The 24190-nt window shown below is 38.3% G+C and overlaps 1 protein-coding gene across 1 annotated transcript in view; it reads left to right on the top strand.

Annotated features, from left to right (window-relative positions):
- Positions 1–481: 481 nt before the first annotated feature.
- MIB1 (MIB E3 ubiquitin protein ligase 1) overlaps positions 482–24190 on the top strand; it is a 113233-nt gene continuing 89524 nt past the window's right edge. Inside the window, exons 1-3 of the mRNA XM_065889712.1 lie at positions 482–710; positions 19602–19773; positions 21580–21709. Coding sequence (XP_065745784.1) covers positions 482–710; positions 19602–19773; positions 21580–21709 — 531 coding nt within the window. The remainder of the gene's footprint in view (positions 711–19601; positions 19774–21579; positions 21710–24190) is intronic.

Here is a 24190-nt window from a genome sequence, read left to right as displayed (position 1 = left end):
CGGGCGTCCACCCCGGAGCGAGAGCGCAGAGGAGAGAATAGGCCGGCAGTTAAGCTTGCTCCCCGCCGCCCGCACCGTCTCCCCGGGGTTAACCTCCCCCGGCCCCCTGTGCTCCCCGCGCTCTCGGCCGGGGGAGAGCGTGGTCTCCTGGCGGCCGTCGCTGTAGCCCGGCCGGGGAGCCCGGAGGAAGCGGGGGAGTCCCCGCCCACGGCCCCCTCCTCTCTGCCCGCCCGCTGCCGCCGCCTCGGAGCTGCTGCAGTCCGGCCTTCAGTCCGAGCGGGGGGCGCGGCGGCGGCGGCGACGGCTGGGGAGCGGCTTTGGGCTCGGCGGGGACCGCGCCGCCGCCCCCGTGAGTTATTCTCACGTCCCCCGGGGCTCGCTGCCGCCCCCGCCGGCGCCGAGAGTCCGGCCCGGGCCCAACTCCCTCACGGGTCCCCCGGCGGCGGCGGCGGCGGCGGCGGAGCCCACCGCTCGGGCCCCGATGAGTAACTCCAGGAATAACCGGGTGATGGTGGAAGGGGTCGGGGCCCGAGTCGTGCGCGGCCCGGACTGGAAGTGGGGGAAGCAGGACGGCGGCGAGGGCCATGTGGGCACGGTCCGGAGCTTCGAAAGCCCCGAGGAGGTGGTGGTGGTGTGGGACAACGGCACTGCCGCCAACTACCGCTGCTCCGGGGCCTACGACCTGCGTATCCTGGACAGCGCGCCCACGGGTAAGCGGCGGCCACCTGGCCCGGGGCCTGCGCGCGTGGGGGCAGGGGCGAGGCGGGGTGCGGGGGCGTCGGGAGGCCTGGGAGAAGCCGGTGGTGGAACGCCTACCGTGCAGCGCCTGGCTGGAGGGAGCGGGGAAGGAGTCAAAGGGAATTTTAGGTTCAATACCTGGTAAACAAAAACTCACAAAAAAGACCCCTCTTCTCTTCCCTCCGTCCCATCCCCACGGGGAATGATGGCTGCACCATCATGGGGATGCTTTCAAGCCTGGAAGGCACAAAGCACCGGGAAGACCGCAGACACTTCCCCTCCTCTTTCTCCTCTAGGGAAGGGGTCTAGAGAGGCCTGTCTAATAAGCCATTGAAATTAATCAGCCACCGAGTGACGAGTGTCTGAAGGGAGGCTTGCCTTGCCATATGGTGTTTAGTTGACCGGTTACAATTGTCGAGGGGCCGTTGGTACCTCGGATTTGTTGCGATAGCCTTTTTTCCTCCTCATCTAACACATAGAAAGACATGGAGTTCAGTAGCTGAATGCTGCTACTTAGTACCCTGTGGAATGATTTTTCATTTTGTTTCGTTGTGTATCTTTATACCAATAGAGGGAAAAACAGCCTAAGCTGTTGAACCCTTTCTTTGTGTTAAATACTCTTTTCAAGTGGAAGATAGGTATAGGGGACACTTGATATCTTTTAACGTCTCAGTTCATTTGTAAGGTTATATCAGAGACTTATCCATTAACACAGCAATGAGTCAGTGTCCTTCTTGATTCACCAAATTTCAGGGAACTGTTTGTTATTGACTCTAGGATTTTTATATAATATGATAAACTGAAAGCTTGCTCTCAAAATAATTTAATCGAATTCATTTTCACATAGATTTATCCTTGGTACTCTGTTCAGTAGGAAATAGTTTCAAATTTAAAATTTGATAATTTTCAGAATGCTTAAATAAGCTATTTTTAAAGCTTTATGATTGAGTTTGGCAAAACCTAACAAATCCTGAACTAGGTACATAGTTATTGTTAGCACCAATAAAAAGGAAATTAATACAAGGCAGTTCAGTTTTTGAAGAGATAATTCATAAAATTGTGTTTCTTTGCTGGCTTTTTAAACATTGCAGAGGATTTATGTGCAGGACCAGTTTCTTGTGTGTTCTTACAGAATACTCATTGCAAGCATATGTATTAACGTGTTGTAAATCTGCAACCCTTTTAAGGCCCAGTGGTAATACACTATATTCTTTTCTGTACTTTTGCTTCTTAACTTAATAGTACCTATTAGTGATTGTTCCATGTTAGCACATAGATGTCTGCCTTATTCTTTCATAGCTGCATAATATTACAGTGATTGGATGCAGTAATTTATTTAACCAGTGCTTTGTTCATGGGCATTTGTATTCTTTCAGGTTTTCTTATTTACGGTGATGCATTGAATGACTCCTTGTACATATATCCTGTGCATGTGTACTGAGTACTTTGGAAGTGGAATTGCTGCATCAAAGAGTGCACATATTTAATATTTTGAGAGATGTTGACTAAATGCCTTGGGAAGACATTTTCCCAATTTACCCTCCTACAACACTGTATGGGGCATATTCCTGCTAGCTCAAGCTAAAGTTTGAGCTCAATAATTTGGAGGCATCTTGGGATCAGTAATTGTAGGTTTATGGGGTATTTTAAATATCTTTCCAGGGTAAAAGTAAAGTGTAACAAATCCTGTACTACAGCAATTTCTGAAGGGATATTCATGTTGTCTGTATGTTTTCTGGTATGGAGTATATCTGTCGTGTAAATAGTTTCGTTATCTTATGTAAAAACAGGTATTTTTCAGAGGTTTAAAAATCTTAGTTTACAGGATAATTTTACACATTATTTAATTTGTTGGTATGTATCAGTTCATCTTGTTCATCTGATTCTGTTAGCAAACATTTTAAAAACACTTCTGGAGAAAATTAATGTTAAGCAAATAAAGCAAGAAAGTAAAGTTTCTTTAAAAAGAAAACGTATAGTATGTTAAAATGTAGAACAGTACTGTTTGTTGTTTAGGACAGGGTTTCTCAGTTTTGGCGCTATTGCTGTTTTGGACTGATAAAATAATTCTTTGCTGGAGGGGGCTGTCCTGTGCACTGTGGCCAGCATCCCTGGCCTCTACCCACTGGTTGCAGTTATGATAACCCAACATTTTTCAGACATTGCCAGGTATGATTGCTGCGGGTTGGTACTCATTGGTTTGGGAATATGTACATATGTGGTAAAAGTGTACCAAAAAATAATAATAAATGCCAAGTTCAAGGGAGTGGCTCTCTTTATACTGAAGGAAGTGGAGTGTAGTAATTTTTTGGGTAAGTTTTATGTCTTAAACTGGGTGGTGGTACCTAGGTGTATGTTATATTTTTATGCCTTTTGTGTTCTTAAATTTCATAGTTAGTTTTTAAAAGTCTTGTAATATTTACCAGGACAACTGAGATTGTCTTTGGTTATTCATTCTTTGTTCCTTACTTGTTACCCACATTATATGAACAGAAAATTTATTGCAGTCTGTTTGGGAATTAAGAAATGGGTAGCTTTTAAAATAAAATTCTGTGAAACTTTCCTGAGAATTAAGGATTCTGGAATGGTTGAGTCATTTTGAATCTTTCTGATATTTCTTTACTGTGTGTTGGAGATTTGGTCTGAGGGTTGTATGTGGGGTCTGTAACATTTTGGCACAGAAGCTTCGTTTTTTTTTTTCTTTCAGGTGACACATGATAAATTTGAATTTATGGTCTAAGATAGTAAAACCTTGAGAAGAGGAGCATTTAGTATATATTTGAATGATATAACTTCTATTTTGTATCCAGATATATTTGGTTAATTTGTCGTGAGCAAGAAGATCGTGAAAATATATATGTTATTGGTGAATTAAGTTTGGAGTTAATTTTGTGAAGTCTGTAATCAAGTAGGTATAGTTGACCTTTTATCATTTAGGGACTGATTTTATAGGATTTGGGGAGAAATGTGTTTTTACTTAATGCTTGTTTTTTGGTCACTTGACTACAGTGTTGTATTGTTACCAGAGAAAGAGTGGAGAAAATAAATGTGGGTTTCCTATAAAAGTTCTTTCTACTCTCCTGGGTATGGATAACGAAAGTTAGGAGTATAGATGATTAGGTTTATTTAAAACTAGTTTCTGGTATTTTTGGTCCAGGCTGTTTAGGGGGCAGTTCTTTGTACTTTTCTTGCACCCCTAGCAAAGAGTGCTTCGTAGGTCATTTGTGGACCAGCTCCTTAGACGTTATTATTCAATCGAAGGTCTAGAAGTGCTGACCCTGGATAAAAAGTGAAATGGCTTAATAACCCTCAGCGTTGCCTTTTTGAGGCCTCCTCTTTCTCTTCTGATCTGTTTCTAGAACTACAGGAGAAAAGAGTATTATCAGGGGACAGAGTCTTAGGAAAAAACAGGGCTTGTGTGAACAATGTTTGGGGAATAGGATGCCAGACCTGGAAAGGATGAGATTTTGTGAGAGGTTTTTTACTAATGGCATCTGTAAGGAAAACTTGATTTTCCTATAGATCCTATCTATTTTAAATACTAAGTAAAATGTCTTCTTTTTTATCTTCATCTGCTAAAACAATGTTTTAAGTGATGAAAGTCCATCTAGTTTTAATACTCCTTGTAAATTGCAGCAACTGAGGACCTCAAGAAATCAACTTGAAGATCTCAAGAAATAGTTATCCCTCTGTCAGTACTTCTCAAACGGACAGCGAGCTTGCAGATTAACTGGGAACCTTTAAAAATAGACATTCTCATTCAGTAGGTATGGGATTCAGCAAGAGTAGTTTAAAAGCGCCCAGGTGATGCAGATGATGCTGGCTCATGGACACATTTTGAATACCAGGATGCTAAGTGACTGCTTGTCTTTTGAAATGTCCAGGCTCTTTGTTGTTTCCTTTTCCCTTCAGCTGATTCCAAGCCTTCATTGTTTGTCAGTAATATATGTCTTCAGTTTTGGAGACTGACATTATTGGGCAGGAAGAAGGGGAGGAAATAAAGGAACATGAAACAGCTTTCTTTATAAAAAACAAAAAACACTACTCTTTTTCTAACTACTATTTTAAAAAAAATTTATTTATTTTATTTTATTTATTTTTGGCTGTGTTGGGTCCTAGTTGCTGCGTGCAGGTTTTCTCTAGTTTCCGCGAGAGGGGGCTACTCTTCGTTGTGGTGCACGGGCTTATTGCGGTGGCTTCTCTTGTTGCGGAGCACAGGCTCTAGGTGTGTGGGCTTCAGTAGTTGTGGCACCCAGGCTTGCGGGCTCTAGAGCGCAGGCTCAGTCAGTCGTTGGGATGCACAGGATTAGTTGCTCCGCGGCATGTGGGATCTTCCCGGACCAGGGCTCAAACCCGAGTCCACTGCATTGGTAGGCGGATTCTTAACCACTGTGCCACCAGGGAAGTCCCGAAACAGCTTTCTAATATATGTATTTGTTTGCAAATATAATGCTGTCTTAATATATATTCTCGTTCTAAACTTTACAGCCTTATCTCTCTGGATTAGGTATTGCTTTTGGATGTATTTCCCGGTAGCTGCCCACCAGGTTCTCTCTTCCACCTTCCTTAATTGCTAGGCAGTGTGACCACAGTGCGCTTGCTTCTGTCTACTGCCACAGGTATGCTGTGTTGTAATTGTCTTTTGCATGAGTTTATTAGTTTGAGAGGAAGGAGTGTGTGTGTGTGTGTGTGTGTGTGTGTGTGTGTGTGTGTTCCTTGTATCTCCGTTTTCTAGCAAATCCATAGCTCTGGATGAATATTTTCTGAATAAAATGCTCTTTTCAAAGAACTTTGGACTCGTTTGATCTGCGGTTAGATAGATATTAGCCTAACACAGATAAAAGGGAAGGCTTGGAGAGATGAAGAGACTTGTCCAGTCACAAAGCTGGTGAATGGCAGATGTAGGGATGAAAACCCAGTTCCTTGCTTTTCCTCATCATTCTCTCTTCCATTTATAGTATAGTAGTTCAGAAATGATCACCATTTGTATTACTTTTCCTGAGGGAAAATTGATTAGGAAATTTAAATAATTCTAGTCTGTGATATGGTTATTTGATTAACTTAATGTAACATTGTTGGAGATTAATGGTTTTTCTGTGTGTATCCAACATGACAGGTAGTTTATTACATGCAATTATCTTTAGCCTCCTTTAAGAAAACATATCAGTCCTGTGAAAGAGTTTTTGCAAAGTAATTGCTCTCAAAGCAAGTAATTGGGCTGCACATGAGGCTGTCAGATTCTCCAGCTCAGCTGGTTAGCCTTTACTACATGGTATTGTTTTTTTACTTTATTGGGGTTCTTCATCTTTTATGTTTTCTTTGTTCCAAACAGTGGCCCAAAGTCCCAGTCATCCTGCACTCTTGAAGCCAAGCTCTGCTCTTGGCAGAAGATGTGACATGGTCATATCTCTAAACTATCAGATCTTACTGAAACTCACCTTGTTCATAAAGCTTCTTTTGTTTTATGAGAAAAATTGGCTTATTAATATTTATGCTTGTATGTGTGTGCTCAGGGGCAGCATAGATACATTACCTGGTGTGGGAGAAAATTTTCATTTAGAAGTTAGAAGCCAGCTAGCTAGCTTTTTCGTTTAGCAGTGAAATAAATGGATTATATCAATTTAAATATAAATTTCCCTCTACCTTTGAAAATTTGATTTAATGTTAATAGTAAAGAGCTAATATCTATTCATACAGCTAAATCACAGCTAACCTGGGAAATACAAATTAAAAAAAGAGACTTCACCCCATTTAGATTGATTAAAAGTCTAAAAATAGTATGCATTGATAAAGAATATGGGGAAATCAGAACTCTCAAGTTACTGGTGGGATTGTAAATTAGTACAACTACTTTGAGAAGCAGTTTGGCAACATCTTGTAAATTAAAAAAAAAATTCATGTATCCTGCAACTGAGAAAATTTACTTCTAAATGTTACGTCATGAGATTCTCAAGCACACATCCATAAAGAGATATGTATAAAGAAATTCACTGCAGTCTTGCTCATAAAAGCAGTAATTTGAAGTGACAGAAAATTTATATGTAGAGTATATTATGTTGCATGAGTCCCATACAATAAAATATTATCAGTTAAAATGAAAGAATTAGCCTATATTTATCAGATATATGGTGAGTGAAAAAGTAGATTTCAAAGAGATACTGGAGATAATACTGTGTTTTTTATGTAAGTTTGAAAAAAGACTAAAAGTTCTTTTTATGGAAAAATACATGTAGAAAAAGGATAAAGACTTAGACTGAAAGGATCTAACCTCAGGGTGGTATTTTGGTATTTTGCTTTTCATCTCATCAAATTATTATTTTTCTTTTTAATGAGAGCAATGTGATTTTTCTTCATTGTTTTTGGAAATCGTGGTTTAGTATGTTAGTAAATCAAGTCTGATTCTAAATTGAGTTTGTTTCCATTCTTGATTTTGTTGGACGCATTAGCTCTCAGGAGACCTCACGAAGATAGACGATAGATCCAAAGGGAAGAAGGGCATTTCTGATGTGTCCTTGCTGGTTATGAAGCTGTTGTCTCTTGCCTTCAGTTCACCCTCTGCGCTCCTGCCCCTGAGGCTGGGCTGGGGGTGGGGTGGGATATACTCTTTCTTGTTTTGCTTGCTCTTCCTACAGGTATCATTTCACTGAGCAGGATTTCAGTGTCAGTATTTGATTCCAGTTTGCTTATTTCCAACACCATCAGAAGTAGCCTGATGTGCGCCCCCCGCCCCGTGACGCTAGCACCTGCCAGTGCAACCCTAAAAGTCTGGATCCCAGCCCTATGAGACCCCTTCTTTAAGCCTCTTCCTTTTTTTTTTTTTTTTTTAATATGCCATGATTTATTTCTTTTTTAAAATTTATTTACTGCTGCATTGGGTCTTTGTTGCTGCGCACGGGCTTTCTCTGGTTGTGGCGAGTGGGGGCTACTCTTTGTTGCGGTGTGCCTGCTTCTTATTGCAGTGGCTTCTCTTGTTGTGGAGCACAGGCTCTAGGCGTGCGGGCTTCAGTAGTTGCGGCTCGCGGGCTGTAGAGCACAGGCTCAGTAGTTGTGGCACATGGGCTTAGTTGCTCTGGGGCATGTGGGATCTTCCCAGACCAGGGCTCAAACCCATGTACCCTGCCTTGGCAGGCAGATTCTTAACCACTGCACCATGTTAGTCCCCGCCTCTTACATTTTAATAATACTATTTTTCATTGTTTCCCCATTTTTAGAAGTGGTGTGGTTTCCTGTCTCCTGACTGGACCCTGATTAATACAATATGTTTACCAAATCTCAGTCTTATTTTTCTATCCCATTTACCAGTTAAGTAAACATTTTTATTGAAATTTAGCTAGTAATTTTCCATCTTTTCTGATGCTGATCATTTCTAACAAACGAATTGGACAGTGTTTCACTTTTACATTGTGAATAAATAAATTCAAAATCCACTGAATTTAAAATGAAATAAAAGTGATTTTCCTTTATGGATGCAGATATTAGAGTTTATTGGTGATACACATTGTTTCAGCATTAAAGACCATATAATGATGGAAGTATCTCCAAATGTCAGTTTTCACGGTGCTTACTCTAGTTTCTTTTGGACTGCGTTTATTTTCTTATTTATTGTCAGACATCACGTTTACCTGGAAGGGATAGATTAAATGGTATAATTTAAAAATATATGTATCTTCTAGGGAGCACACCGTTAACAACCACTTTTCATTCCAGAAAAGGTGTGCAATTTGGGAATACTTATTTTATTTAAAAAAAAAATGGAACTATTCTTAATTTTGACCCTCAAGCACTTTGTTGCAAGATAATCAACATGTTGTTTTGTATCATTAGGAGGGGCTCCACAAGACTGCTTAACTAGCCACAAAATAGGTGCAGCCCGTCTTAATGTGCAAGAAGTGAGCAACAGTGTTAGACCCTCAGGCTGTCAAACTCCCACTCACCTTTAGTACACCTTGTATTCCGTGTGTGATTTTTTTTTTCTTTTTTTTGTGGAGACCCACTGAGGGTGCTAGTATCAGCTGAATAATGTACAATTAATAACCTAATTTCATTCATAGATTTTTAGCAAAATAGTAAATATAGGGAATTCCCTGGCAGTCCAGTGGTTGAGACTCCGAGCTTTCACTGCTGAGGGCCTGGGTTCAATCCCTGGTCAGGACCTAAGATCCCACAAGCTGTGTGGTGTGGCCAAAAAAAAAAGAAAAAAGAAAAATAGTAAATATAAAAGTATTAATGGAGGTCCACAATGCTTTATTCAGAATGCTTGGGACTGAATTTATAAACTTTTGTTAATGCCCACTTCCAGGTCCACAGCAGCACCCTGTCATCAGATACACCAATATTTCTGCAGGAAGCATATGAGTGGTTATACTAAGGGGGTAAATAAAGACTACACAGCCTCTTGTTTGTTCAGATCAGGATTTACCACTAAATGAGTTTCCTGCTCATTTACAGAAAACTTAAGAGTTTTGGGATTTTGGAACAGATAAGAGATTGTGGGCTTATCTCTTTAATTTCAGAGGATCATCTTTTGTATTTCCTGGGTCATGTACTTCACTTTGAAAACCATTGCACTGTCACCAAGCAGGAGCTTAGGCATTTTAAGTATCTGTAGGGAAATGGCTTTTTTAGAACACTCCTCATTCTCCTAAGCCTGTTTCTTTACTCATATACTTTCATATGTCCCCATACCAATTTAGCTTGCCTTCTTTTATCATCATGTTTGCATTACAGCGATTAAACCACCTCCTCAGATGGAACTAGGAACACAGGAACAATTTTGATCTTTGCCCATAGATTAGCTCTATGTAAATAAGTTCTTGTGAAATAGTCTGGTACCTAAGTTATCTTTAAAACTTTGTTTCTGAGGGAAAATGGTTCTGAATTCTAAACAGCGGGCTTTTAAATGAACTTGTAGGACACAACTAAGATAAGGTGGGGTTTAAATTAATGGAGGAGATAATGGAATGCAGCAGGTAGTCCAGACATTCATTTCTGGCTTTGGATTGCCTTTGGGAGCATATTTACTTTTGTAGATGCTTGCTGTGGTTAGGGTTAGTTTATATTCTCTAAGCACACTCATGATAAGAGTATATAGCTTTCTCCTGGGATGGATTTATCTTCTTGATGATAATTTTGTTCTGAAAAAAATCAAGAAATGGGGTAGAAACGTTTTGATGTTAAAAATCATTATTTGAATTTTGGGAGTTTTGCAGGGCTAGTGATAATAAATCATAAAAGCTTGAGATGGTAATATTTTACATTGTGGTGCCTTGCTTGCCCCTCTTTCCCAGTCTCTTATCATGGAGTAGTGGAAAATGCACGAGCTTAGTAGGGAAGTCAAGGTATTTGTTCATTCTAGATTTTCTCACATGGCCTCGTTAAGTAGGGGAATGGACTAACATTTACTGAGCTTCCATCATGTGTCAGGAACTATGCTAAGCTTTTTATATACTTTATCTCATTTAAACCTCATAAAAGTGTTGTTTGATAGCCTTCATTTTACTTATGAGAAAACAGGCTATGAGAAATGAACTAATTTGCCCAAGATTTCATAAGTAATTGGTTGATGGTTGAGATTCAAATCTAGGTTTGTCAGTCTTTTTTTTCCCCCTGCCTTATAACATTAGTCTCTTTAAAACTTTAATTCTTCACCTGTAAAATGAAGTTGGAGTAGGTCAAGGTACACAGGTGTTTTGCTTGTAAAATGAAAAAATGAATTTTTATCTGTTAGGAAAAAAATAAAGTGGATAAAATTCTTATTTTTGTTTGACCTCATTAATTTTCTACTCTTGTGTAACAAGTGCTAAAAATAACAAATATATTACTAAAATTGCCAGTTGTATGCCTAATTTGACGCCTTGTTTCTTTTGTTTGGACTGTGTAAGGCATGATTGTAATTTTATTATGCAAGCTTATAATAAAGTAGAGTAGCAGAGGCTGCAAAAATAGATGAGAGAATAACTTGTCCAACAGAAAAGATATGATGAAAGAGTTGTAGATTTTGGGTGAGGCACTTTCAAAGACATCTCCTTAACTCATAACAGGAGTTGGTTGGAAGTAGATGGTGTTTCACTCTACAACACTTTTGAAATTAACTAAGAAGTAGATAATCTTTTCAATTTAAAAAATGTATCTCTTTGAGATTTATTTGAATATTAGAATAGGATTTAATAACTTATATTTTTAGTGCAGAGGTTGAATGGGGAACATGATGCCCTAGATATGTAATTATTCTTCAAATAAAATCAGAGCTAAGTAGAGGGAAAAACCCTGGTAGGGTAAAAGCATAAGAGGCCAAGCTTTGTAATCAGCCTCCTCACATGGGTTTGAATTTGAGCCCACCGCTTACTAATGTGTACCTTCATATGGTCAATTTCTTCATCTATAAATGAGGATAATAATGCCTACCTTTTAGTATTGCTGGGAAAGCTAATAAAATATACGTGAAGCACCTAGCTTGGTACTGATTTAAGTAGTGGTTAGTATTATTAATAATAACAATACTATTTTCACTAATTTACTGTTTCTCAAGAGTAAGGAATGTGGAGTACACCAACCAGCTGGCAGGTCACAAAGGCCTCACCCTCAGTAGGAATTTTAATTACATTTCAGCCAGTTTCTAAACCATAAGTACTTTGATGGTTCAGGGAGAATAAGATGCATACTCAAGTTGGTTAACCCTCTTTAATCTCTGTAAACTTGTCACATTGATTTGGGGTTAAAATTGAATGAATCCATAAATCAGAAATAGGAATTCTTGGTTGACTGAGTGACATCAGCAAACGGTTATGCCACAGCAAGTAATTGCTTTTAAACACTGGTTAATGACTTGTAAATTATTTTTTGAGGTTAGGTAAAATCTTTTAATTAGGGCAAAAGATTAGAGGATTAACTAGGCACTATACTAGTCTACTAGGAATGCTTATTTTTTATTTTAAACAAGTTTTAAAATTTATTACATAGTATTTAATATATCCAAGTGGATAAGTGATTAATAAACGTGAACCTATCTAGAAATAAAGCATTTCTTTTTTTTTTTTAATAAAGCGTTTCTAATGTTTAAAACACTCTGTACTTCTTCCCAATTTCATTCCCTTCCTCTCCTAAAGTAACCACTGTGTAGAAATTAGTAATTCCCATGGGTTTCTTTACATTTATGCTGTGTTGTATATATCTGTAGACAGTGCATAGTACTTTATTTGCAACATTTTGTATTCTTGAATAATTTTAAAATTCAGCATTATGGTTGAAGGATTCATCCATGTTGAATTATGTGGCTCTTGAGCATTCATTTTAGGTATTCCATTGTATACCTAATACATATCTTCACTCTCTTGTTAATGAACATTTACATTGTTTACTTTTTCTTTTGCTCTTATACAAAGTGATAATTCACATATTCTTGTTCCATGTTTAAGTGCTTCATATAATGAACTGCTTGTAGTGAGAACCTTCTCTCTTTCAATCACTTCTTCTCTCTAGAAATTTAACATTTTACTTAAATAAATCAGTGCTTTATGAATTTGAGCTGTTTTTCTTGGCTCTTTTAAGAAACTTGTGGTTATTGATCTCGACCATAGTGTTTTACTGGTCTCATAAAATTTGCCAGCAAAAAGACTTAAGCTATGTAAATACTCTAAGTTATTGAATTTAGGCGAGATGTCATTAAAATGTAGAGCAGATGGTCATTTGAGTATTAGAATGAGTCAAAAGCTATCATCAGGTGGTTCATTTAACGGTGGCAGATGTCTTCATAAAGCTTAGCAAAGGGAAAGAGTGTTAACTCTCTAGGGTGGTATGGTATTCTTTAGGAAGGAGAAAAAGCATTCATGGGTTTAGTTAGGGAATTAAATTTTATTGAATTTTTAAGGAATAACTCTTGGAGGTTCTAAGGAGGTTCAGAGTGGAAGGGAGTGCTTTTAGTTGAGAATGAATCGGGTGGATGAAGTTAAGGGGAAACAAAAAAGCTGCCAGAGTAAGAGACCAGTAAAATGTTGGCCTTGTTCATTTAATCCTTTTTCCTTTTTTATGTTTTCTTTAAATGTCATCTTTTGTTTTAAAGTCAGTTAATTGCATTCTCATTAAAAATTCTGTACTGCTCATTTTGGTAGTGGAGTGGGTTGCTTTGTTTACTTTTTCCAATTCTCAGTATTAGTCTGTTTCACAGCTGTTCAGTAGCTTTGTTGGCATTTGAACTGTGGGAACCAAGAAAGGATTTGGATGTGCTTTTGTGTGCATTAGTGGTTTTCCTGAAGTATTCTTTAAAACCGTGAATTGTAGAAGTTTTTATTTTTTTTTAACCAGTTATCATTGTATGTTTAAATTGTTGCTTTTAAAGAAAGCCTGTACTCAGATTATGAGCTCATGAATGTTATTGTATTTTGGAGAGAATGAACTTAGAGATGAAAAATATGTAAATAGGGGAACAGCTGAAAACTGGGCTTTTCCTTTTCTGGTCAAGTGAGGAGGTTGGGATACATTTTCCCTATGCCTTTCATCAGTCAGCACTCATTTGAAGAGCTGTGCAGATAAATTAGGATATACCTCTTAGTGTGTATTGGATACCCATTTGTTTAGTGTATTTGACTTTTTGTGATGGCATAGGAGACCTATTTTAGACCTGTTCAGAAACTTAACTACTGTGTGGACATTTACTGTTACTGCTATTTAATGTTAATTAGGATGTTTTTGGTCATGATGCTTTCCTGTGGTAAGACAAATTAGACTCTTAAGGCACGTGGCAATAAGGAGTGTACTTATTAGCTATATATTTTCTTTTCATAAGCACAGAATAGCTCAAGTTAGGGTAAGGGTTAAAAGACGTAAAAACTTCTGAGTAGCAGTGTACCACATTGCTGAAGTAACTATTTGAAAGTTGGTTTCTGTAAATACTTGGAGTTCCTCATGTTTTTGTTTATTTTTAGCTTTTATTTATAAGTGACATATACCAGCATTTCTGATGCTTATACTGCGTATTAAATGCCCCTTCTCGCCCAGCTGCTTCCTAGAATTGATACATACCCAGTGTAGAAAACTTGGAAAACCCCAAAGGGCGATCCCGTCAAGCACATTTTGGGGGTTATCTTTCTAGTTTTTCTGGGCACATGTGTTATATGTATAATGTAATTTATGTACCAAAGTGCTCTATTGTAATTCTTTGCATACTGCTTTATAAAATAATAATATAGTTTACCATCTCAGTACCATTTCTTCTACAACATGGTTTAATAACTGCATAGAATTTCTATGGATTACCTTAGTTTACACATAAATAGCCGCATCCCCATCTTTTCAATATGTTATGTTAAATTTTTATTTACTGCAAACAATTTAGTATCATGAGATGTACCTTTTAAAAAATTTGAAGACAGGGTCAAAATCTTTTAAAGCATTTGAAACATTTTGCAAGTACCTTCCATAGAGATTATATCAATTTCTGTTTCCCTCTCAGCAGTATGACTGGCTCTCTTGACACCATCTTCACGTACACTGACATATTATTTTTAATCTGTTCCAATTTAAGAGGATAAAGTTGGTATCTCTTGTTTTGTATTTTCTTTTTAAAATTATGAAATTAATACTTTATAAAACTAAACAATTGAAAATTGTATGTAATAAAGCTAAACAACTGAAAAATGTATACAGAAAAATGTGAAGGTGCCTTCTCCTTCCTCATCTGTGTATCCTCAACCACTGTCAGCAGTTTGGAGGAGTTTCCAGGTTTTCTCTATTTATACACTTCCTATATGTGTGTGTGACTTCTAGGTTTTGTGTCATGCTTAGAGAGACTTTACTCAGAATTGTAAAAGATGCTGTTCAACTATTTTTTCTAGCACTTTTATGGTTTTCTTTTTTTCATATTTAGCTCTTTAATTTATCCACATTTTTGCTATGCTGTACTGCAGGGAACTGTAATTTAATAAAGATTGTAACTTATTTTTAACTTGCTTTGTTCTAGTTGCAATGGTTACACAACAAATACCCCTAAACTTAGTGGTGTGAAACAGTTTATATGCTCAGGGCTTCTACCTCTCAGGGATTTGGAGAGGCTCAGTGGGGAATGGCTTGCCTCTGCTCCACAGTATCTAGGGCCCCAGCTAGGAGAGTCAAACAGTGGAGGGGGCTGCATAGCCAGGCTTCCTCGGGCATCTCTTTATACCTCTTTATGGCCTCGCCAAGTGGTCTCCTCTCTGTGGCAGCTTCAGGGTAGCCAGACTTAGTATGAAAGAACTGCCAAGGCATGTGGGGGCATGAATCCTGAGGGGGAGAGAGAGACATGGACAGACAGGTGGCACAGAAGTCATATGGTGTCACTTCTGCCACCTTCTATTAACCAAGGCAGTTGCAGATGTCCCCCCAGGATCAGTGGGGAGGAAAACAGACCCGCCTCTTGATGGCCACTTGTCATTCATTGTCCTCTTGTCAGGAGAGCACTTGGGGTGGATATAGATCGGTGAGGCTTTCTTTGGAAAATACAATCTGCCACGTCTTTCCTCCATTTTAAGTACACACTCAGTTTTCCAGGAATGTGCCTGATGTAAAATGCATAAATAAAGCAGGGGTGTACCTGTATTTCAGTATTTAAATTGATGAATTAAAAAAAACCTCATATTGTGATTCTTGCCATTTCTTATTAAAAAGTGCAATTTTATGAAAATTTAAAATTCATTTTTAGGCTTGCATCAGACAATTATGACAGTTCTTCAAAATCTTTGTCTGTTGATAGGTTTCAGAATTTACCTTAAAAATATCTTTATGTGAGCTAGGATAATTTCTTTCTTAACTTTGTAGACTTTTGCTGTTTGTGTTGGGAGATAATATCAGGAATAATTACAAAATTATGTTTTCAAAGTGAACATTATAAGGAATGGTTATATTTGATTTAAAGCAAAATATAGCAAATTCTTAGTAACCCATGGGATGATTAGCCAGGTTATGGATTATTTGGTACTTAAAAAAAAAATCCTTCTGTGATTGAAAAACACCAAACAAATCCTTTTCTGTGTACTCATTTATACACCCCAAAAGGAAGAATAGATTTGGCCTTTTGATTTATATTGTGAAAGACTGAAGCATGCAGTACTTGTGAACGCTGGTAGCTCTGAGTTGTGCAGCTATAAATTTGGTTGTTTTTTTTTTTTATTTGGTTTTTAATTTTAGTTTACAGTCTGTTAGACTAGAGTATAATTTCTTTTGGGCCTATGGCTGATGATAATTTTCATGATTGATGCAGTCAGAATTATTGATGCAGTCAGAATTAGCCATAGGCTAGAATGAGAAGTGGTGGATGAACTACTCTTGTGTAGGACTGTCTCACATGGCAGTTGTGTCCTCTGTTGCTGTTCTGGAGTGAAAACAATTAAAGGAACAGAGAGGACAGGTACAGCTGCAGGGAAGCCACAAACTTTGGGGGAAAACCTGAGATAAAAGAGTAATTAGCAAATGGAGAGGGCAGGTAATTTGCTGAAATAAAATGGGGGTAATCCACACATGAATAATTGAATATTTTCTGTATGCAGTCTCTGGGAAATTGAGATATTTATTCAGCTCTTTAATTTTTGTATAAGTATTGCTGAATTTGCCTGGGGTATGTGATGACTTTGATCATTAAATTATTTAAATAGATGACTAGTACTTTTAATATATCTACATTAAGATTAAATTAATTGCAGTATAATTCTTTATACTTACCTTTTATTGTAACGCCTTTCAGAGTATGTTTACCTCTATTATATCACTTTAGGTTCACAATGTCCCTTTCCATATTGTCTTAGTCTGCTTGGGATGCCATAACAATCTACCACAGACTGGGTGATTTAAACAATAGGAATTTATTTCTCACAGTTCTAGAGGCTGGGTAGTCCAAGTTCAGGGGGGTGGCCACTTTGGTTCCCTATTGAGGGCTCTCTCCTTGGCTTGCAGATAGCTGCCTTCTTGCTTTGTTTTCACATGACAGAAAGAGAGAGAGAGAGAGAGAGACAACTTTGGTCTCTCTTCCTCTCCTTAGAAAGGCACTAATCCCATCATGGGAGTCCCACTCTCATTGCCTCATCTAAACCTAATTACCTCCCAAAGGCCTTACCTCCAAATATCATCACATTGGAGGTTAGGGATTGTGGGGGGAACCTCCCAGTCCATAACATCTATGAAAGGAAGTATTTTCTCAATTTATAGATGAGAATATTGGTCCCAGAGTAGTTTAAAAAGCTCAATTCTGAACATTACCTAGCCAGTAAGTTATGTGAGTAGTTTCTGAAATCGCATACCTTTGTTTTCCCCATTTAATGCAACAATTTAAATATACAGATCAGAGATTATGTTTTATCGTATTATCTCCCAGCATGACTCTATAAAGTTTATCTCTAAGTCTCTGACTATATTTCATAATCCTGCCAAACAAATAAAGCTGCTCCTTGTTCATTGAATATACTCTGTGCTCTTCTGAGGTTTCTTTCTTCCTTTGAAAGGTCTACTCATCTACCATTTCTAAAAAACCTTTCCTGATTCTTTTTTTTTTTTTTGATTTAGTTTTTTGAATGAGTTTCTCAGTGGAGCCCTGAGCTTGTATTATTTGATAAGCATGTGTTATTTATGTTTTTGTTGGTGGCTCCCTTTCTGTTTTTTAAGGGAGCAGTTCTAGGTTTCAGTTTATTGTGCTGTTTGTTCCTAAATATCTCTAATACTTATCTATTTGTATTCTCTTTAATGATCTTATTTATACTTTTTTTGTTTTTTTGTTACCTTCTACATCTTTTATTTTCTTTTTTTTTTTTTTTTTTGCGGTACGCGGGCCTCTCACTGCTGTGGCCTCTCCCGTTGAGGAGTACAGGCTCCAGACGCGCAGGCCCAGCGGTCATGGCTCACAGGCCCAGCCGCTCCGCAGCATGTGGGATCCTCTCAGACCGGGGTACAAACCCGCGTCCCCTGCATCGGCAGGCAGACTCTCAACCACTGCGCCACCAGGGAAGCCCTACATCTTTTATTTTCTAACCCATGGCCACCAAGACCTAAATCTCTCTTGACTCTTTTTCTCTCCACGTCCACTATCATCACCCTGGCTTAAACTACCATTATCTTACCTGGACTACTGTGTAAGCTTCTTACTACTTGACTTTGTTTCTCTAGCCCCTTTTATTTTCTTCCTTTCTGTTCTTCCTACCATAGCAAGAGTGATATTTGAAAGCAGCAGAGGGCCTGCCCACAGTAGCAGTAAAGAAATAGTTACTGAATGAATCAGTAGGTACCGATGTCTGCTGTCTTCTCTGTCTCTACAGCCAGGCATTTGTGTGGTAGGAGACTGCAGAAGGATTGCACATAAAACATATTTGGTGTTGGTGTCATGCTCTTTTGTAGTTTACTAGACATCCCAGCTTCCTTTCAGTGTCCATTCTTCCTCCTTCCCTCCCTCCCATTTTTCTTAACCATCTCAGCTAGGGCACTTTATTTAGAATCTGGTTTCCTTACTCATAGGGATTTTAAACCAGGATATAGAAAATGAATTATGTAGGATTTTTCCCCTTACCAGGAAGTAGCAATAGTGCATTAGTTCTTGCAGAGTTTAGCTATAGTATTACTACTGTTGTATTCTAGTTCTTGCGTGTTCTTCACATTCTCATTTTATTCTTAGAACATACCTTTCCTTTAAAGAACATATTACCTCCTCCAAAGGAAGTTGAGGTTCTGAGAACTAAAATGACTCATTTCTTTTATTTAAATATTGAACATCTCTAAACTTATACAAAACAGAGAATAGTATAATGAACCCCCATGTTACCTGTTACCCAACTTAAACACGAGCAATCTTGTTTCATCTAAACGCACCTTACTTCCCCTCCCTCTCCACCAAATATTTTGAAATAAATACTGTTGTTTTATATGTAAGTACCTCAGTTAAAATGACTTTTTCATAGACACAGAGATAGCTATTGACAGAGCCAGAACTTGATCTAGGGGAGTGTCAGTATTGTACAGACAACTTAGCCCTTGTTTGTAGTTCAACATTGGGCATGACCATACAGCATGTGTCATGAAATAGTGACACTGATGTTCATAGGCCACACATTGTTTTTAAAAACTCCTAGTTTTAATTTATTGAACAAGTGATCTTAGTAGAATAGTAAAGGAACATTATTCCCCAATCTTATTACCCTATAATGTCAGTTATTTTCATTAATTTATAGTGGTACTTTTATAGTTCTAACATGTATCTCATCTATCCATGTGAACATTTTTAGTATAGATTATATTACCAAGTGCTTGTTTTCTTTTTCTAGTGTTAATTTCTTCTTGTTCTTTAAGGAAAAAAGAAAACCCACGACAAACGCAAGTTTGTTTCCCAAACTGGGAAACTTGCTTGCTAATCATTGTCTAAAGTTTACTGTTGATGGGGAAAAGGTTGCCAATACATAGGGATACATGCTAAAGTTAATTGATAGTTTGTTTCTGATATCATGAGGATAAAACTGTCTTTTCTTTTGGAATTTTTACCTGGAGAATAGGTTCACATTCCTCAAAAGATTTTTGTGTGTTTGAAGTCTGAAACATCTACTTGGTGATAAAGAATTCTTCTTTCTTTCTCTGTATTGAACCTAAATTTCAGTTTGTGGATGAGAGCAAGGAAAGTGCTACTGAGAAGTGTTCTTACTAGTGAACAAAGAAGGGATAGAAAATATTTAGTCTATAATTTGTACTGGTTAAAATATTTGCAATCTGTTATCTTGAAACTATATATGGTACATTTGAAATATTATTTCTTGCTTTATTGAACTATTTTGTAAAATGCTGTGTTCTTATTTTTTCCTTTAGGGAATAATATTCAAATAAATAATACTTGTAATTAATGTAAGCATGTATCCTTGTTTTAATAGGCATCAAGCATGATGGAACCATGTGTGATACCTGCCGCCAGCAACCAATCATTGGCATTCGATGGAAATGTGCAGAGTGTACAAATTATGATTTGTGCACAGTTTGTTATCATGGAGATAAGCATCATTTAAGGCATCGCTTTTATAGAATTACTACACCAGGAAGTGAGCGGTATGGCAATCCATTTTTTTTTTCAATTGCAATTCCTTGTTTCTATTGAATTTTTTATACCATTCAGCGTTAAAAATAGGATCAGGAAATAGCTTCTGACAGCTGGTTTAGTCAAGAAGTAGCAATTACCAGGCTAGATGTGGACCAGGCCTACCACATAGCGAGAAAAGAGTTCTGTGAAGATAGAGATACATGTATTTTTCCAGAATAATCTGAGCTGTTCTTTCTCTAGTGTAGAGACTTGGCACTGCTCAGTGTTTGGAAGTGAAAGGGTGGCCCAAGGGAGGCTGATTGTTTTCTCTGTATGCATTCTATCTTGTGAACACTAGAGCCCATTTATTGAATCAAGAGACATTTATTAAGACTACAGAGCATTAAGACTATACTTGTGTAAATTTGAAGATTAATAAGACGTTATTCTTAAGGAGTTTACGAATTAAGGTATTATTTGATCAACAGTGATTATCATGTGATGTTTCAGACTGTATATAGTGATGTATATTAAGTGTCTTAGGAGCAAAGAGAGAAGGGTGTTAATTGTGAATGGGTGCAGAGTTTCAGGTGATTGAGTATTCTCATGTAGCTATGACTAATGCATAGGAGCAAGAATCAAGTCAGTGACAAGGAGGCAGCAGGAGTAATAGGAAAATGGATTTTTGTGTCAGACTGTCCTGGTTCAGATCCTGGTCCTGCCATTTATTAAGTGAGTAACTTTCAACAGATTATTTATTTTTGTCTTTTGCTTACAATTTTTAAAGTTAGGGTGTAGTAAAGATATTCTGAAAATGAACAGAATAATGAGATAAAAGCAGAGCAGAAGAAAAACCCCCAGATCTTTTTGATTTTTAGGAATGAGAAGGATGTAGAAGAATAAGGGATAGAAGGCCTTGGAAAACCATGCTTGTCTAGATAGTTGAGTATAGAATCTTTTTCAAGGTCTGTAGTCTCTTGTAGGTATACACTACTTTAGAGACAGGTTACTGTAGGTCAAATCCAGGCCACAGATGTATTTTACTTGACTTACACAGTGATCTAAATTTTTGAACAATTGCTAACCTTTTAAAATCGGGTGATTTCACAGAAAAATCAGGTTTATGAATTCTAACCCTGTTATGTTCCCCCACGCTCCAAAGACTGTCAACACAGGTTCTGCATTTTTTCCTGGCAGCAGTTGGCTGAAGCACAGGAACACCTGTACCCTTTAGACAAATCATACTCTGGAGTTCACCAAAGTCCCTACCACTCCCTATTGTTTTCCCCAGCCTGAGGTCAAGTGCCATTTGCCATTTGTCATTGCTGTGGTGCTGTCTTTCTTAGGCCCTCATTTGTAGTACTTGCCTGACAGTTGTAGGGTTTTGAATTTGCCATCTCTAAAGTATTGAAGAGTGTGGTGATACCCTGAAGTGGTTAGACTGGATTCATGTGTTGATTCCATTCCAATTTAACTTTTGTGACCTTGGGCAAATTACTTAACCTCTTTGGGACTTAGTTTCCTCATTGGTAAAATGAATAATAATACCTTCATCTTAGGGACTGTAACAGACTTTATACCTCTGTAAGTGCTTTTATGTATAGGAAAAGCTAAGTAAATATTAGCCGTTATTATTACTATTCCAACTACTAATGTCGTCATCATCATAACCTGTGTAACGTGGAAAGTGTTCCTGTACCGTGCTGTTATGGTATTAACCAGAACAAAGAAAAATCTTTTATATTTTCAGAATAACCTTTTTTATAATCTTATTTTAAAAAATAAACTGCTGTTACCTATTTTTATATATATTTGAAAGTAAATACTTTTTTTAGGGTTCTGTTAGAGTCTCGTAGAAAATCTAAGAAGATTACAGCCAGAGGGATCTTTGCAGGTGCCAGAGTGGTACGAGGAGTGGACTGGCAGTGGGAAGATCAGGATGGAGGAAATGGACGTAGGGGAAAGGTAAAAATTGTTTTTGATTCATCATGTTATTCTAGAATATTGTATATTCAGTAGATTTTATAACTACTGTAGTTGAATTTCTTGGCCCATTTTTTAAATGCCAATAACAGTTTCTTAAGTTTTCATTTTTTTTCCCCCGGAATAAAAAAGATTGTTCCTGCTCTGTTGTACATATTGGCGTTCCGTGAGAAGGTTGTAGGGTAGATTTTACCTTTCCACTTTTAGGCTTCATGTGGCCGTTTTGTTGCCCAGAATGCCTTTCTCAACATCCTGTTTGGGCTAGTCCTCCCTAAGCAGTATCTCATGCTCTTGATTTTCTTGTTATTAAAACTTCATTTGAATGTACTTGTTTTATATTCCATTCCCCCAAAGGTCTGTTTCTGAGGGGTAATAGGCAGCTACTTTGTTATTCAGTCCACTTAACTCCTTACCCTTCTCAGGAGGCGTGTAGAGCTGTCTAGCGGTCAGTTATAGCAGTTATTCTGAAGGGAATTTTGTACAGCCTCTTTAACGGGCTGGGGTAGCCAGAGATATTAGGGTGAAAGGGTTGTTGGTTTTACTTATTTGGATTTCATGTTGCTTTTGCTGATGATGCATTCGTTGATTCAGTCAGTCACATGTTAAATGTGTATTCTCTGTGTTTTGCTAGATGTACTGAAATGAACAGCATTTCACATTTGAGATTTTGAAGTCAATATCAGTTCTGTTACCTTCTTTAAAATATTGTTTTTAGCATTAAGGAATGATGATTTTAGAGTCTCTGTCATCTGAGGAACTCTTCCTAGGAACTCGAAAGCCTCTTTTGTACAACTTGGTGCTATATAGATTCTTTTGAATTTGAGATTTTTAAACATTTTGTCAAATAGATGTTTTCTAAATTCAGAGTATTGTTATATTGATTTAATTTCAAGTAATAAGGTCTAATTTTAACGTTTGGAAGTCGGACAGAAATATTTTGGCCTATATGTTTTAAGTACTTTGATTTTTATTAAGGAAGCAATGTTTTTTTTTTTTTAATTTAGTAAATATTTATTGAACACTTAGGTGAAGGATTCTGTTCCAAGCATGAGCGTTATGGGAATAAACAAAAGAGGCAAAATTCCTACTCTTCTGAAACCTATATTCTAATTAGGGGAGATGGACAACCAGAAATATAAATCTGAATTCTGTGACTATAGTGTGGCCTGTTGACCAGCAGCATTGGTGTCACCTGAAAGCTTGTTAGAAGTATAATAGGTAATAGGTCCCTTTCCTCCTAGACTTTCTAAATTAGGATCTTCTTTTTTTTTTTTTTTTTTTTTTTGAGGTACGCGGGCCTCTCACTGTTGTGGCCTCTCTCGTTGCGGAGCACAGGCTCCGGACGCGCAGGTCCAGCGGCCATGGCTCATGGGCCTAGCCGCTCCGCGGCACGTGGGATCTTCCCGGACTGGGGCATGAACCCGTGTCCCCTGCATCGGCAGGCGGACTCTCAACCACTGTGCCACCAGGGAAGCCCCAGGGTCTTCATTTTAACCAGAGCCCTAAGTCATTCAGATGTACATTAAAGTTTGAGAAGCACATTTCTAAAAAGAAAAATAGACCAGTGCGAATTTGGGAAAGGCACCACCTCTGGATGGATGGAGTGATGTGGGGACATGCTTGGCAAGCCAGTGGTAGAGAAAAGGTACCCCTTTGAGCGTGGACACAGGAACAGCCTTGTCCCCGTGCATAAGGTGTTGGTAAGTGGAGCTCAGGCTGGAGGTCAGCCTCTGTTCTCCTCCTTGGCAAGGCCCTTTGTGCAGTTAACAACTTCTGTAATCATAGCAATACTGTGTCACATAGGATGTATAAAATGTATGTTAAAGCTTAAAGAATAGTAATAAAATTTTAAAAAGCAAACTTTTTTTCCTAGTCTACAGATTAAAAAAATAGAATGTTATGAATACCTTTAAAAGCCTTCTGTTTACCCTTTCCCAATTGCAAGCCCTGCAAGAACTCATTAGTGAGTCCTGGGAAACACAGGAATCAGCACGGTCAGGACAACAGGCAAGGCAGAAGTATGGGCCAAGTGCAGGACACTGGACAGGAATATGGTCAGAGGACATGAGTTACTATGCATTTTTTGCTTCTAAGCTTACCATGGTCCACCTCAAAGTTTTAGGAGTGGGTCAAAGCAGAATATTCTGTGGGGTAAGATGAGAGACCTCAGTTGATTTAGGTGGCAGAGAATGGGGGGTGGAGGGGAGAGTGGGAACCTCATCATTACATAGTCCAACAAGCCAAGTACAGTGGAGAATTCGGGTCAGGCTCACTCAGGCAGTGTGACCTTAGGTTGATAAAATGGTGCAATGGCAGTGGGCATCTGGGTGATAAGAGCCTTCAGCATGTCTGGCCTGTGAATCACATGGCTACAGTTCAGACAGATTGCCCTTGATGCCTGGTACCCAGCAGTCATCCTGGCAGCTCCCTTTGATGGATGCCCTTGCCTCTTTCCTGGCTGGA

Source organism: Phocoena phocoena, chromosome 13 (genome assembly GCF_963924675.1).
Source record: "Phocoena phocoena chromosome 13, mPhoPho1.1, whole genome shotgun sequence".
Lineage (NCBI taxonomy): Eukaryota > Metazoa > Chordata > Mammalia > Artiodactyla > Phocoenidae > Phocoena > Phocoena phocoena.
This window is presented reverse-complemented; position numbering and strand designations above follow the sequence as displayed.